Source organism: Phascolarctos cinereus, unplaced genomic scaffold, assembly GCF_003287225.1.
Source record: "Phascolarctos cinereus isolate Bilbo 61053 unplaced genomic scaffold, phaCin_HiC Scaffold_4;HRSCAF=312, whole genome shotgun sequence".
Classification (NCBI taxonomy): domain Eukaryota; kingdom Metazoa; phylum Chordata; class Mammalia; order Diprotodontia; family Phascolarctidae; genus Phascolarctos; species Phascolarctos cinereus.
This window is the reverse complement of record NW_027555847.1, coordinates 619,564,193-619,581,053: the sequence shown is the minus strand read 5'-3', so window position 1 is coordinate 619,581,053 and position 16,861 is coordinate 619,564,193. Positions and strand designations below refer to the sequence as shown.

Here is a 16,861-nt window from a genome sequence, read left to right as displayed (position 1 = left end):
AAGGTTTGCAAAGTGCTTTTGTGGCCTGACCTGGGAATGTAACAACCTTTTATAGCATTTTTCTCTATGGGAAAACATGTTCCCAATTCCAACCAACTTCAAAAAACAAATCCTCCACACACTGGAGCCTGATATGCCCTATTTGGGGAAGAAATAGGAAGGAAGTAAAGTTTGGAATGGGATCAGGGAGAAAGGACAGAATAATAAAGCATACAAAATAATAGAACAAAATGGGATTGAAGTCAGGGAGGTAACCTCTCCTAGGAAGCCCTGAGCACCGTAATTCGTGATAACAGACATTGGACTAAAACCAATTCCATTCCTTTGACCTGGCAGGAGGTAAGTCCTCTGAACAAGGAGAGCCTTGAAGAAAAGGGCTACTATGAGGACCTCCTCAGGTTGACTGTAAAGTCTGGATACTCAGGGAATCCTTTTCTCCTTTTTTTTTTCTTTTCCCGAGGGTGAAAGCTACTTTTTCACTTAGCCCCGGAGTCCCCTTGTCCTTGACTTCCAAACAAAATTCGTTAAACGAAAGGGAGACCAACCCGAGCTCAGCTGGGAAAGGAAAGATTAGGTTGGGGCAAGGTAGGAAGAGGCAGCCCTAGGTTTATTTAAGAACGGGAAAAATCTGAAGAGTATGGCAGGCTTAGGCCAAGAAAGAGGGTAGCAGATGTGACCCAAGAAAGCAAACTGGAGAGAAAACCAGCTAATAAGATAGAGTTGAGAGTAAAAAGTCTGTGAAGAGGAAGGGAGCCAACGCAGCGAGGGGGCTCTTGGCAAGGATTGGGGCGGGGAGGGGGGGCAGTCCTCGGCTCAGGTCTCCGCTACGCTTAATTGGGGAAGGAGGGAGGCCGGTGGGGTGGTACAGCATTTGTCTGCCTTCGCTGCGGCGGCGGCGGCTGGAACAGGTGAGCTGTCGTTGCCAGGTCCCTTCCCTGCCCTTCTCCGAGTGCCCTTTCCAGAGACACCCTGCCCAGCTCTTTGCAGTTCAACAGCTCCCCTCGGTTTGGGGTTTTGCAATTGGCGGCAGGGTGCTCCTCTCCCCCACCCCCACCTCCTTCTTCTTTTAGGTTGCTCCACCCCGCCCCGGATCAGGCGAGGGGGGAACCAGCCGAAGCGATTAGCTGGCGCTAGCCAACTCGTGCGTGCAGAGTGTGTCTCTGAACTCAGGGAGTGAAGTCCTGCGGCGGCAGCGGCGGGCGCTGCCTCTCGCTCCCGGTTCTCTGTCTTCTAGGTCCCGCAGGACCCCTTGGCCAGCCCCCACCCCCTTCCCTCCAGCACACCCACCCTTCCCCACTTTTTTTTCCCTTTTGCAATCACATGGTATTTTAAGAATGCTGGAAAGATGGCGGTAGCAGCAGCAGCAGCTTCGGCAGCGCCGGCGGGGGGAGGCGGTGGCCGGGGGCAGCGGAGCGGGCTGCTGGAAGTTTTGGTGCGGGACCGTTGGTACAAAGTTCTGGTGAACTTGAACGAGGACGCCCTGGTCCTGAGCAGCGAGGAGGGCGCCGGAGCTTACAACGGCATCGGGGGCGGCGGAACCACCAATGGGTCTTTCTGCCGGAGCAGTGGCGGTGCGGCCAGTGGCCACGGCCCCGGAGTTCCCGGGGGCAGCGGCGGCGGTGGGGCTGGGAGCGGGAACCAGTCCCTGGACACCCCTGTGCAGCCGAGCGGGGGCAGCCCCCAAGTGGGAGTCCGCACTGCCTTCACTGACCTGCCAGACCAAGTGCCCGAGTCCATTGCCAACCAGAAGCGGGGCGTGAAGGTGCTGAAACAGGAGCTCGGGGGGCTGGGCATCAGCATCAAGGGGGGCAAAGAGAACAAGATGCCTATCCTCATCAGCAAGATTTTCAAGGGGCTGGCGGCCGATCAGACCCAGGCCCTGTACGTGGGGGATGCGATCCTGTCTGTGAATGGAGCCGACCTGAGGGACGCCACCCACGACGAGGCAGTTCAGGCACTCAAACGAGCGGGCAAAGAGGTGCTGTTGGAAGGTAAGGGGTTAATACCTCCCCGGACGCTCTGCGCATATATATTTACACACACACACACACACACACACACCACACACACACACACACACACATACACGGCTGACAGACACGCACAGAGTCAGTCTCGGTGGTCGCGCGGTCCTGACAACTTTTGTGTCCCACAAACCAGCCTCACCTCCCCACCCCAGGAAGCCTGCCAGCGTCAATGGAGGGATGAATGAAAAGCCTAGGTCACCCCATCTCGCTTTCCCGAGCCGGGTTTATAAACACTACCCTTGGGCTGGTACTACAGTGAAGGTCGGGGTCTGGCTGGGGTGTGAGGGTGTGGGAGGAGTGTGATTGGAAACTGGAAGGAAGAGGATAATCCCAATCTTCTCCCAGATGCGAATTCCTACTCTGGTGCTTTGGGTCTGGGGATTGATTGACTCTGGGCGAATCCGCTCAAGAGACAGGGACGGACAAGGAACATAGGAAGAGAAGGTTCGCCCCTTGCAGGTGGGGTTGGGCAAGGTGTAAGACCTTTCACTGGTTGCACATGTGACCTGTGGAGACTTGTGATGAAACTCCTATGAGAGAGAGAAAGAGAATTTGCCGGCTAAGGCGAGACACGAGAGTTTTGCTAAGAAAATGTGGCAGTTTCGTGCAGAAGTTCGCCACTCCTTCTGCAGAGCGTCCGTTGGTCCAGTCAGTCTGGATTCCTGATTGAGCTGGGTAGAGAGCTGTGAGGTTGTTTTCTGCCCACGGTTTTTTTTCTAGTTTATTAGCGGTGCCTAGGGTGCCTTAGAAGCTACTTCGTGACCCGATTAACCTGACCACCTCTACCCCCCCACACACACACTAGGACTACGTCTGAAATACCCTAGGAATTACTGTTCATTACAGGTTTGGGGATATCCAACGTTGTGTATGCAGGGGAACGGTTGCAAAACAGATAATTCTTCACACCAACTGGGGGCACATTATCCCATCCAATGGAACAAAATATTCCATCTGAGACCCCGTAAGAACCATTTGTTGTAAGTCTGAGAGCATGGGATCTGGGTGGAGGAAGATCAGTCTGTCCAGACTCCCTGCTGGCCTTGTGGTGGTGCTGCTGTCTCTCTGTGTGGAGCTGTGAGAGGTAGAGAAGCCGCGGCCGACCCCAGCGCTGCGGGAAAATAGACTTTGCAACTTGTGACAGGTGATGCAACTCCCTGGAATGTGATAACCCACCTGATGGCCTAGAAGGAATGAATTAAAGCTACGCTGAGTTGGGGGTGGAGGTGTTTCTGTAATCTGCCCGTAACACTGCTTTGCGCCACCTGATTCCCTCCACTGGTTCTACCACTCTCTGCAACTAACTCGGGCACTAGTCTATTTGCTTTGGCTTGGTGATTAACATAAGTAAACAGTCAAGTTTTTCTTTGCTAAGGTGTGTATGTGGGGGAGTAGTAGGGCCTTGTCCCAGCCGATTTTAATTATGTGTATGTGTGTGTGTGTATGTATATAATATACACACATACACAAATAAACACGTTCACATACCATCCAACCCTATGTCTTTCTAGAGCCCTGTAAAATATTGAGTAGAGGCTTAGTAGGGTCATTGACTTCAGTCTATTATTTTACTAACTGACCCCCTCACCTCTTATTCAGTTCTCTTTTTTTCTTTCCACCCTTTTTTTCTTTTTTGAACACTTCTTCAAGTCTTCAGGTTTTCTTACCAACAATTCAGATAAATAATCGTTTAAATAGATGCTTTGTGATGTAGAAGGCAACACAATCTGAGTTCTAGTCTAGCCTCGATTGTGTGACCCTGGACTAGTCTTTCAGTGACTGTGAAATTTCCTAGCAAACTTAAATTGCCAAACGGTAGCTGAGCTGCATTGATTGGAAGCATTTCCTCACTGGGGAGCTTTCTACCCCGATGAAATCATTGGTCAGGACAAAAAAAAATTTATCTAGTAAAGAGGGGGGGAAATTACATTGAGGTCGGTGGGGTGGTGGTGGAAAGGATGTTATCAATGAAATAGACCATGAGGGAGGAAGAGAAAATACCAGATAGATAATGGGCTCACCTGGCTGCTGGAGGGAGGTAATATGAAGCACCTGGGGTCTAGGTAAAGGGAAGGATGGCGTCCCCATTATAAAGCCCCTAAATTGAAAGGTTAGGTGACAATGGTGGGTGTAATAGAACTATCCTCTTTGAACAGAATGTGAGGATTTCTAGCCAAACCTCCCAGGCCAGAGAGATACAGGTTAGGGATAAGGGTAGAACTCATGGGGACCTGGAAACTTTCAGCAAGTACAAAGTGCATTCAAATTAATGCAGGGTGGTTTTAAACTAGAGGAAAATAGTTTTAGAGTCAGCTAGGGAGACACTTTCTTCACCCAGGGGACCCCAAATCAGAGAGGACTTACTGGTAGGAATCCAGAGGCTGCAGACTAAAAATGTTGCCCAAATTTGGAGATACAATATGGAATCAAGGTCTAGGAGAAAAGAGGAATCCCATCAGGCATGAAAGAAAGCCCAAACAACCCTAATATATTTTAGGCTTAGAAGTTATCTTTTTTCAGCTTTTAAAATATGAAATGTTAGAGGATTAAGGGGAAAGGACAGAGGGGCAGACACATCATAAGATGTGCTTGGTTATTAAAGTTTTGAAGCAAAATCCCATACTTTGTAAACATTAGTTTCTGTGTTTTGTTCAATCTCTCATTCTCCTTTAGTTCCTCATTAGATACACATAGAAAAAAAAAGCTAAGAAAGGGGATTTTCCCATATACTGGTCAAAATAGAGAAGTCTCAAGGCTCTGTGTGCCCCTAAGAAACTGTGTGGAGTGGAAGGGGAAGGCATGGAATAGAGTGAGTGGAGCAGAGCAAAAGGGCAGATAAATGCTCGAACTTACAGAGCTGAGGCCAAAAATGGAGGGCTAAACCAGGAAAGAAAGGATGTGGATTGTGGAAGTACACCCTTTCCTTATCTTTAGTTAGTCCTCTAGAGTAATTTGCTCTCTCAAGAATGATCATTTCTTCTTTCAAAAAGACAACCTATTGTAATGGATGGAAAGGAGGTCTCAAAGCCAGGAAGACCTGGGTTCAAGTCCTGGGTAATTGTAATACTAAAAGTTACAAAGAAAGTACAGACTTCCTTTGGTAGAGGAAGTTGCCTTAACCCAGAATTCCCTTTATTAATAAGATCATGGATCCAGTCCCTATCCCTATCTCTTAGAATAATATAAAGGAGCTTCATATCTTGTGTCCTAAGAGAGAAAATCTGACCTCTTAGTGGATTCCCTCCGGGTAGCCAGTTATCACCAGAAGTTATTTTCCTTCTAATGAAAATTCATATGGCTACCTGTAACATGACTGACTTCCCTGTATGTCTGCCTGTGGGTACAGGCTAGCCAGCAATTGAAGTGTGCCTTTTTTAGAACCTCTCCTTCATCAGTGGCCAGGTCCAAAAAGTGTATGTCTCATTCTACACTTTGAGTCCCTAACCTCTCTGTCAGAAGGTAGGTAGTATAGTTCATCCACCATCAGTTCTGGAGAATCGTGGTTGTTCATTTTATTGATTAGAATTTTTAAGTTTTTCAAAGTTTTCCATTTTTACAATGTTGTTGTTAAGATAGTTTTTCTCCTACTTCTGGTCTCTTCACTCTGCCTCAGTTAATACAAGTCTTCCCAAGTTTTTCTGAAACCATTCTTTTTGTCAGTTCTTATGGCACAACAGTATGGACTATTAGAACTGGAAAATACTTTAAAAATCATATAATTCAACTCCCTTATTTTACAGATGAGGAAACCAGAGAGCTTAAGTGATTTGTCTAAGGCTGTGTAGCTGGTAAATAACAGAGCCACAGCTCAGACCCAGGCTTTTGATTATCAGTTCATTTAAACATTCACACTATAACCACATTTCCTGAACCCTAGTATACTACAAACTTAAGGGATTTTGCTAGGCACTGTGTGGGAGACAAACAAGCAGACCCTCATGGTTCCTGACCTCAAGAAGTTTCCATTCTAATTGGGAACTTAGTTCATCCATTTGAAACTAACTGTACAAGCCAATAAAAGCTAAGTACTAAATGAAAGGCACAAATGAAAAGTGCTTTAGGAGTTCAGAAGAGAGAAAAGTACAGTTATCCCTTCCACACCTCTGGAGTTAGGGGCATGGCACCTCCTGAAATCTGGAAAATCCCTGTAAAATTTTTTGACTCTCCCTTTTGTACCAGAGAAGTATAAATTGTTATGGTATTAAAAGATAAAATAAGTTGATATTATACAATAGTAAACATATATCTTATGCATTTCTGAGTTTCTAAACTTTTTTCTATATCATCTGCTGGCCTTCGAATGTCATCTGCTACTTCCAGAAAAACTCCCCCAAAATTCCCATCTTATGCTGACCTACCATGTATCGAAACCTCAATGGGGAAAGTTGAGATGTAGAAGGGATCACATGTGGGCTAGAGTAGTCTGGAAGGCTTCATAGAGGTGGTTTTCGAACAGTATATGGACAGATGAGTAATTATAACAGCAGACTTCTCTATAACACCTTTAGATTTATAAAGTGCCTTACATACATTGTTGTACTTGAAACTCACAACATACCTATGAAAGTAGTGTTATTTTACAGACATAGAAACTGAGGTTTGTGAAGATTATGTGACATGCCCATCTTCACAGAGCTAGTTTGGAAAGATTTTGAACACAGGTCTTTCTAAAGTCAGCATTCTACCCACTATGTCACACTGCCTCTTTGGATAGGCAGCTCTGAGAGTAGCAGGGTGTCCCACAAAGAGGAATATAATGAACAAAAGCACTGAAGTGGAAAGCCAAGTCACAGCCATGGTAGAATAGTTTGGGAAAAGCAGAGAATTCTTATAGGGAAGGGTCGAGAGATGGGTTAAGAATGTAGGTTTGAGTCTAGAAGGTGGAGGATTCTGGATGCCAGGGTAAGGTGTCTAGGTTTTTATTGTATATATAAGGAACCCTTGAAAATTTCTGAGCAGGAGAAGGGCAGGCTAAAGTGGTTGTTTTAGAGATTAATTGTGTGCAGAATGCGCAGGAGAGGGAAGAGACTATTGTCCAAGTAGTCCAGGTGTCTGTGGGTAGAGCAGATGAGCCCTGTAACCCTCCCCAAGGGAGGCCCTAACCAGATTAAAATGTGATTGGGAAATATTTAACAAAATAAATAAAAATACAATAAAACATAGATAGTGCTGCATTTTAAACTGAGTATATGGCCCACAGGGATCATTATGTACAGATTAGTGGCCCCATTTCTGTTTGAGTTTGACACCACTGGCAACCAAATCATAGGGAGACATTCTCATCTCTCCTTTGAATATGAATTCCCAGAGAACTCATCCTTTGCTTCCTGACAATCCATTCTCTCCATAGGAGTACACATTATCTTATATAATAAACCATGCCATATGTAGAGCTGAGCTAAAATAAAGTATCCTTCATCCATTAAGAAGACTGGAGTTTGCCTTTCTAAAAGGGGCAATGACTTTTCAGTCCTTTGCTTCCTACCCTTCTCCATCCCACTTAGGATCTATTTTGTGAAAAGCTGGTCAAAGGTAGGAGGAGAAGCCTGTGGCCACATGTTAGAACAGTGCCAACTGGCCCACACAGGAATGAAACCTCTTCTAATTAAATTTTAGAACATTAGAAATACACTTTTTCTTTTCCCCGTCCTATCCTGAATAATAATGAATAATCTGTTTTAGATATAGAGCTAATATGTCACTCTTCTGCTCACAATTCTTCAATGACTCCCTTCTTAGGCTAGTGATTAACTATGAGATTTCCTCCAATTTAAATATAGATAGATGATAGATCAATATACACACATATGTGTATGTATATATGATATATGTATGCATGTATATATGTATACATATACTATGTATGCATGTATGTATTTGTTTGACTTGTATGTATGTATATAGTTGTTTGTATGTTTTCTTCCCCTATTAGAATGTGAGCTCCTTGAGTTCAGGGATTGAGTTTTTACCTTTCTTTCTATCCCCAGAGCTTAGCACAGTGCTTGACATAGTAAGCACTTAACAAATATTAGTTTCTTGCTTGTTTTCCAGTGCTGTCCTTTCCAACCTTCTTTCCTGTGACTTTCCTTCCTTCACACTGTGTTTCAGCCAACTACTTTCTACACCCTGTCTACACCATGTACCTGCCTGCCTCCATTCTCCTATTTCCATGGTTTCTGATGCCTGAGATACCTCTCACCTCCTCATCTGTTAAATGCTTGCTTACCTATTTTTTTTTTGCTTTTTTTGGTGAAGCAATCGGGGTTAAGTGACTTGCCCAGGGTCACACAGCTAATAAGTGTCATGTGTCTGAGACTGGATATGAACTCATGTTCTCCTGACTTCAAGGCCAGAGCTCTATCCACTGTATCACCTAGATACCCCTATTGCTTACCTATTTTAAAGTCCAGTCAGCTTGGATTATAGATCTAAAGCTAAGAGGGATCTCAGAAGCCCCCTAGTCCAACCCTGTTATTTTTTAGATGAGGAGACTGAGATCCAGGAAAGTGTTGACTTCTTCAGAGGCACACAGGTAGAAAGCATCAGAGGTGAAATTAGAAACCAGTTCTCTGAGTCCAAGCCTCATGATCTTTTCACCACTGCACAGTTCCTTCCCCCAAGAAGGAGCAAGAAAAGAGTGATAGGTTGAATGGAAATGTAGCATTACCCTTTCCATTTTAGAGTCATAACTAACATTTTTTTTCCTGTAGCTAAGAGATCTACAAGCCTGAAATTCTAAAAGCTCTTTATACCTGAGGAGACTAAAACTGTCTGCTTAGATTGCTAAATTGTTTCTTTTTAAGGTTACATATCCTTCTCAGAGTTTGGACCCTACTCTTTAAGTAGAGTTGATTGGCTCCATCCATCAATTACTTATTTCTGCAGTGGTGGGATAACATTCTTCATGTTCAGCAGTGCATTTTAATAGTCACCCTGTGGAGCAGTAAAAATAACTCAGCCCACAGTCCTCCACATCTGTGAGAGGCATCTCGCCCAGGTGTCCTATGGGCCTGGGGGAAGGAGAACTATCCTGTGGCTACTACCAGCCTGCTCAAAGGACTATTTTTTTCAATGATGCATCTCAAAGCAGTTAGTAGGAAAGAAAAACAATTGCTAATGTGTCTTAAACATCCTACCTACCTCCTTACCGGCTGGCTAGCATTAATCAGTGAAAATCGATGTTAAAGAGAATCGTTTAGCTCTTGCCTCGGGATCCCCACAAAAATGTTTAATAGGATCATAGAGTTAGAACTGAAAAAGACCCTTAGAGACTATCCAACCCAACCCCCTCATTTGGAAAATGAGGGAGTTGAGCCTTGGGGAAATTAAGCGACTTCCAATCACAAAGCTTGTAAGTGTTTGATATGAGTATGGTATGGTATGAGTACTCAAGCCTTCCTGACTCCCAGTCCAGTACTCTCTCCTCTATGCCATGCTGTACACAATTGAGTGACAGAGCTAGCTTTTGAACCCAGGTCCTCTGACTCTCAATGTGGCACTCTTTCCACTATTGTTTCCAACTTAGCACAAAGTAAATGTCCATGTCATATAGGGATCAGTTAAAGGAACCCAGTTTATTTAACCCAGAGCGGAGATGACTTGAGGATGAGGGAGCTGTCTCCAGTTAGTTGAAGAGCTGTCATTCAGAGGAGGGATTAGTCTGGTTCTGTTTGTACCCAGAGGGCAGAACCAGGAGCGCTGAAGGGAAGCTGCAAAGAGCAAATTTAACCTTGACCGAAGGAAAGCTTCCTAACAATTAAAGCTATTCAAAAGGCAGATGGGTGGACTCGAGAGGTAGTGCATTCTCCCATTTTGGAGGCTTTCAAGTTAAAGCTGGATGCTTACTTGTTCTAGATGTAATAGAAAAGAGTCTTTCATCAATCAGCAAGCATTTATGAAATGGTTCCTACATACAGGGACCCGTACTGGGCACTTGGGATGCAAAGACAAAAGTGGAACAGTCCCTACCCTCAAGGGGCTTCTGTTCTTTTGGGAGAGATAAATGCCATGTAGGTACCTGCAAAATTAATGTGTGCAGAATTTATACAAAGAGAAAGAGAGATAGGTAGACAAAATGCTATTTCCCGGAATTGACAATATATATACTTTTTCAAAGTAACATTAAAAAGTGTCCCTCTGTTGAACAGAACCCTTTTTCTGTCCCTACTAACAACTCCCACCATGGAGTATGTTCCTAGTAGCTACTACCTAACTCTTTTTCTGTCTCTGCTAATACTCCAGTCATTCTTTCAGATTAAAAAAGAAGTATTACAAAAGAGTTGTGCAAATCAACCCCACCCTTAAATTAGTCTCAGCCAGAAGGAAAGACTCAAGGAAAAGAACTTTGAGGAAAATGGAAAGGATAAGCCTTGGTGTAGGACTGATTTTCAACTCCCGTTGTTTTTGGCTACCAAAGGACTATAGATTTAAAGTTGGAAGGGACCTGAGAAGCTATGGAGTCCAATCTCCTCCCCCTCCCCTTTTCAGATGAGGAAACAGAGGCCCAGAGAAACTGACTTGCTCACAGTTACATGTTAATGTGTGGTAAAACTGGGTTTTGAACCAAAATCCATGTAACCCACCACACTTTCCATGGGGTACCATGCTGCCTCTCCTGCATTAGCTCTACGATACTGGTAAGTGTAAGAAAACCTAGCAGATCCCATTAATATAATGCTTTGTGGTTCTAAAGCAGTTTACAGGCATGATATAATTTTCACAACAACCTTATGAGATGAATTAAACAAATGTTTTCAAATTTACAGATGAGGACGCTGAGGCTCTGAGGTTAAGACCCTTGCTTAAGGAGGCACAGCTAGTGTCAATCCTTGATTAAACCCAAGCCTCCTGACTTCAAGCCCAGTCCTTGGTCTTGTGATAAATTACTCAAAATATGGCAGATTCAAGATTTTTCTCAGTAGAGAGGTTTGAGCTTATCTACAAGGCTGTTCATTTAAACTGGACTCAAATCACTCCCGTGACACTTATTAGCTGTGTGACCCTGGTTAAATCACTTAACTTGTCCCTCTCATTTCCACACTTATAAAAGGAAGAGTTTGACTCAGTTGCTTTTAAGGTTTTTTCTAGCTCTAAATCTATGATTCCATGATCCTATTTGTTATAATCATTTCTTCCATGGCCACAGTCTTTCATAGGCCCTAATGTGACCCATCCCTTGGTGAGCTAGGAATTTTTGAGAAATAAAGGGTTCAATCATGTAAGATAAATGAACTCATTCAGGAAACGTACTAACCAATTGGTAAATTGCCATATTAGAACACTAGGTGGTAACTTCATGCCCAGGATGAGTAAGTTAGCCTTGCATGGAAGAGCACTTTAATCCCAGGAGGGTATGTCATTGGCTCTGATGGTTTAAATCACATCAGATGGTTTTCGTATAAAAGGAGCCCTCTGTGTGGGTTGTCGTGGTTTTGGAGGGCTAAGAGACATGAAGTATGGTGTTGTGTTACGTGCTGATATTACCCAGAGACACGTAGAAAGATATGTAAAGGGAAAAGCAGAATGTGGGCTCTGAGGAGGGATTTTGCTTACAGAGCAACATTCAAATTTCTTGTCAAGATCTCTAAAAATCCTAAGAATGTGCAGCTTATATTTTCTAAAAGAAGCTAAAATGTTTTCTTATAAAATTATGTAAAATATTTTACTTAGCCTTTAATAATCAAACATTCCAATTTCTTTATGTCAATCCTGCATTTTCAATATCATTTTTTATGATTTTGCACTTATATAACTAGTTTCTATTAAAATTATCTTAGTTATCTATCTGTTCATTATTTGTTTTTGGTGTGAACCTGTCATTTCATCCTTGTGGGAGCCTCTTGATTTGAAAATTCCCTCTTCAAAGCATATTGGGAATTGGCCTATGCTTTTAGAGTCACCAGGGTACTGGTAAGAGAACTTGCCCATGGTCCCACATCTGTGTGGTATTTGAAACAGAATTTGAACCCATTTCAATGGGTGACTAAACTGACTTCAATGCTAAATAAAAATCGCTATGACTCCTCTTGAGAGTCAGGATTGCCCAGTGGATCAAGGACTAAATTCAGAGTTTTAGTTGTTTTCCCAGCAACCAAGAGGGGATAGAGTTAGCCCTCTATGCTATCTTTCCTCACAAGAAGCAGTTTTTACAACTGAATTCTTACAAATTCAGAGGTGGAAAGAATGACCTTCAAGTTAGGCTCACATGCAATGATCACGATTTTATCTTTGACAAGTCCATATAATTCTGTCCTCATGAAAAATGGATTTATACAACCAGAGCAAAATTTTGATTGTAGGCAGCTTTAGGGATAATAAGGTTGAAGCTTCTTCCATATTCTTTTCCCTCAAATCACCCAGATAATTGAGTGAGATGAGGATGGGGCAGAAGATGGGTGTCTTTCTTGCTCAAATTATCCAGATAATATCTTGAATTTGTCACTCCCCATTGTGTTTGTTGGTGAAGTTTCATTGGAGGTTTGTTCACGGTTTCTGAAATCAGAGATTTGTTCCAATAGTGGCTTAAGCAAAACAAACCCCCCCAAAAAAAATCAACCCTAAACCAGTAGTTCTCAGATTTTTTTTTGCCATAGAAGAACTCTTTAGTTTGAACAAAACCTTTTTCTGAGTCCTTGTGGTAAAATCCTCTAAAAATTATTATTTTTAATGCTTCGTATTACACAACATAAGGCTAATAAACATAAAATAAAATAAAACACCACCACAGGAGAACTTCCTGGTTCCTTGGAGCACAGTTTTAGGGCTCATTTAAAAACAAACCAACCAACCTTTGGGTACTTTTTCCTGGGTCCTTGAAGCACAATTTTGGAAACACTGTCTAAATGATATCTACCACATTTCCTAACTGAATGTGTTTTGAAGCACAGGCAGAGAGCAGTATGGATAGAATTAGAAGGAAGTAAGCCTTGTAGGAACTTTTCTGGCCAAAGCTTTTGTCTGATAAAAAAAAAAAAACCTGACCCTGGCAGGGTCAAGAAGGGATCAAGAAGTGTTATCTAACCCCTAGAGAAGAGCAGTAGGCGAATCTTTGGACACTGAAGGTCTGTTCTCCTAGATCAGTAGCTTCAGAAATGTGGTAACACAGCTATTCTCCCAGGGAAGGAGATGCTTCCTGATACATAGAAATTCTCTACCTATCAGTCAATCAGTAAACATCTATTAAGTATCTACTGGAGATACAAAGACAAAAAGAGAAAAAATAGTCCCTGGCCTCGAAGAGGTTATAGTCTAGCCAAGGTATACAGTATTTACAAATTAGGTACACAAGAAATAGATACAAAATATGTCACATATTGAAAGCAGGTGGGATATGACAAAAGGGTGCCACAGAAAACCTCCTTTACCCCCAAATATCTTCTCAGCCCTCAAGTTACAATGTCTGGAAGTGCCGCTGTGATAAAACTCCACCTCTCTTTTAAGTAATGGAATCTCTAAGAGTCCTCAGTTTAAAAGAAATACCTAGGGGAGGGCAACTCACTAAGGCTGTCAGTTCTGGTGACCTGTCTAGAAATTAATTTTTCAAATTCATCCTAAAGGACTGAGGATCTGCAATCAGCATAGAAGAAAGAGCACTGACTAGGTCATTCCTAAGGTGTCCGGTCGCTTTAACATTCAATGAGTCTCTAATTCTGTGTTTTCATGAAGGTGGATCTTGAAAGGAGTCCTAAACAGGAATGAAGGCCCAAATAGGGGCTCTGAGCATCCAGGGAGCAGGATATGGGGGGAAGGGTGGTGGGAGTCTATCAAAGTGTTTTCCCTACTTCACTGCTTTTCTTCCCTAGTTGTGTAGATTTATTTCTTTATTTATGGATCTGCTTTGGAATGTACACAAGGTAATTTTGGAATGCCTTTCATTTGACAGCAACCCGCATTTCCCAAGCTCCAGTGAGGCCAGGCATGCTTCAACTGTGGAAGTTTCAGGCCAAGCTATCACTGCCTGGCTGCAATCAAAGAATTTGGGGAGGAAGGAACCATGGCTATTTAGATTTGAGAGAGCTTTGACTTTAAATCACAGTATATAAAATTACATATTTTGTTTCTAAGTTAGCAACATTCCTGATGTATAATAGTAGGGGACTTGGCTTTGAAAGACCTGAATTTGAATCCTACTGTGACACTGGCTAATTGTATGATCTGTCATATACCTGCTCTGTCTCAGTCAACTCATCTGTAAAATGTTGATAATATTTACTAAGGGCAGTACAAAATTTTTGCAAGAAAAACAACCATCAAGTGCTATAGAAATGTGCAATATTGTTGTTAAGAGTTAATCTTGGAGCTTTAAACGTCCTCCTAACAGCCAAGAAAAGAACAGCATTAAATAACAAAGACAAATTTAATATTTGCCAGTCCTCAAGAAATATTTCTTTCTTTTGAAAAAAAGTATATGTATGTATGTGTATATGTGTATGTGTATGGGGTGGATTGAATGGTCAGAAATAGGCTCATAGATTTTACTCTACTTGTTACATTTAACAATTGTAATCTGACTGTGCTTGTCAATGCTTTTCATGGAACTGAAGTTTCTAGACTGTCAGAAAAACATGTTCTCCATAAATTCACCTTTGCCTGGATAATTGTGAGACTATAGGGGACCATGTTTCTGGAACAATATTCTCATTAATCCATATTTACTGTGGTGAAAATAAACACTTTATAATCTTCCAAGCCACTGGATAAAGTTATATGGATCTTTTGCAAGGGGACCTAGGACCTAGGAACTCTCTAAAAGAAGAAATTTTTAAAAAGAAGTTTTACAAAAGAGTTTTCCTTATCCATTCTAAATAATTGTGTGTGACTACCATATTTGTATCTGTGTGTATGTATATTGTTTATTCATTCATTAATATATTTAGCAGTCAACAATTACTGAGTACCTATTAAGATCCAGAGGAAAGACCTATTAGAATATAAGATTCTTAAGGGTAGAGACTCTTTTTCCTTTTGTTTTTGTATCACCAGCACCAAGCAAAGTGCCATGTGATTGTAGGAATGTTTGTTTAATTGAATTAAATGGAATTGAATTTGGAGTTTTTGTGCTACCCATAGTACTTTTATGGGGCAGAGACATTCTTTCCCTTGTTTCTATACATATAAAAATGTAAGTTGGCCATTGAGCTCCCGGCACACTCACATCTTGGACATTGACAGTGCTTTTTTTAGGGAAGAGGCAGAGGGTCCTGACCTATGATTTTACCAGTGCAGGGAATTCCCAGTGTGGAGAAAATCCTTCCTCCTTGCAGATGGGTAACTCTTTTTATAGCTTATAGTCATGAAGAGTTGCCTTGGGCACCAAGAAGTTAAATGACTTGCTTATTCCAGACATCCTCTGTGTTACAGAATTGGGACATGGACCCAGACCTTCCTGACTCCAAAGCCAACCCTCTGTATTCTAGACCATAAATCTGTTGCAGACCCAGTCAGAATGGTTGCATGATTTTCTCTACCTTCATTTTAGCAGCATATATATGTATAGGAATAAAGGTGACAAATGGTGAGAGTGATCCAAAGTTGAGGCTTGGCCAGGAGTAATTGGAGGTGTGATGAGAAGGCTAGGAATCCAAGAGAGGAGGACCATGTAGAGTTGAATTGGTTTATCAAGGAGTCAAGAGAGGGGAAAAAAGGAGAATTCAAGTACAGGGGAGATAGCCTGGAAGTGAATTCAAGGGTTAAGGGACTGGCAATCATGTGCAGATGAAGAGTTGAGTTTTACAGGGAAGGCAGAGGGAAAGGTAAAAACCCAATAAATTATGATCAGATAAGGGCATTTCAGAGTTCTTTAACATGGAGGTGGTTCATTTGTGGGTAATGACAAGATCAAAAGTATGACAATTTTTGTGTATGGCTGAGGTAGAGTGAAGGAGTAGCTCATGGGAAGTGAGTAGGTTGAGAACTGAGTGATTAGAGTATTTGAGGGAGAATGCATATGTATATTGAAGTTACCAGCATTTAAACCCCAGTTTTTCTGACTTCAGGCTCCTTTCACCACAGTCCACAAGTAACAAGATACTTGTTCTGTCCTTCACTTCTTTTGGGAGCAGGGGTGTTATGGGACAGCTATTTATTTCTTCTACCACCATCACTACCATCATCACCACTACCATAAAAAAAAAAATACTTATAACACTTAAAGACTATTAAGCACCCACAGATACTTTAAAAAATATGATATGGCAACCATTATTCTATATTATATCACTCAGACTATGAGCTCCTTGGAAGCAGAGATTATCTTTTTTTTTCTTTATTCTATTTGTATTCCCAGTTTTTAGCACAGTGCCTGGCATACAGTAAGCATTTAATTAATGCTTGTTTACTTGTTGACCAATGCTGCAGGGAATTTCTTAGGATTTGTCTATTTAGTCCAAGATGGGTTATGATCTGTTTTGGTGTAGATCATTCCCATACCTGGAGTTCCCCATGTTGAAGCAATATCAGGATAATAGTAGTAATAACAATAACAATAATACCTCACATTCACATAGTGCTTTAAATTCACGTTTTCATTTGATCCTCACAACAGTCCTATGACGTAAGTGCTATTATTATACTCAGTACCGATGAAGAAAATGAAATTCAGAGATGTTTGATGACTTACTCAGAGTCGCACAGCTTGAGGACTTGCTGACTCCATAGATCACTCCCTTTACTTGAAAAGCAAATAGTCTGCTTTGCTGTTGTTAACATTTCTCACACCCTGCAGCAGGCAGCCACAGTCTTGGTAATTCCAGTTATTGGAAATCCATTACAAGGAGAAAGTTTCTGGACTTAAGTTGCTCACTAGAGTGGAACACTTTATAGATTGGCTCCTGATA

The 16,861-nt window shown here is 42.2% G+C and overlaps 1 protein-coding gene across 1 annotated transcript in view; it reads left to right on the top strand.

The window, feature by feature from the left end:
- The first annotated feature begins 1,079 nt into the window (after nt 1-1,079).
- The window catches only part of SNTB1 (syntrophin beta 1), a 298,747-nt gene continuing 282,965 nt past the window's right edge, over nt 1,080-16,861 (top strand). The window contains exon 1 of the mRNA XM_020964943.2: nt 1,080-1,991. Coding sequence (XP_020820602.1) covers nt 1,346-1,991 — 646 coding nt within the window. The 5' untranslated portion in view covers nt 1,080-1,345. The remainder of the gene's footprint in view (nt 1,992-16,861) is intronic.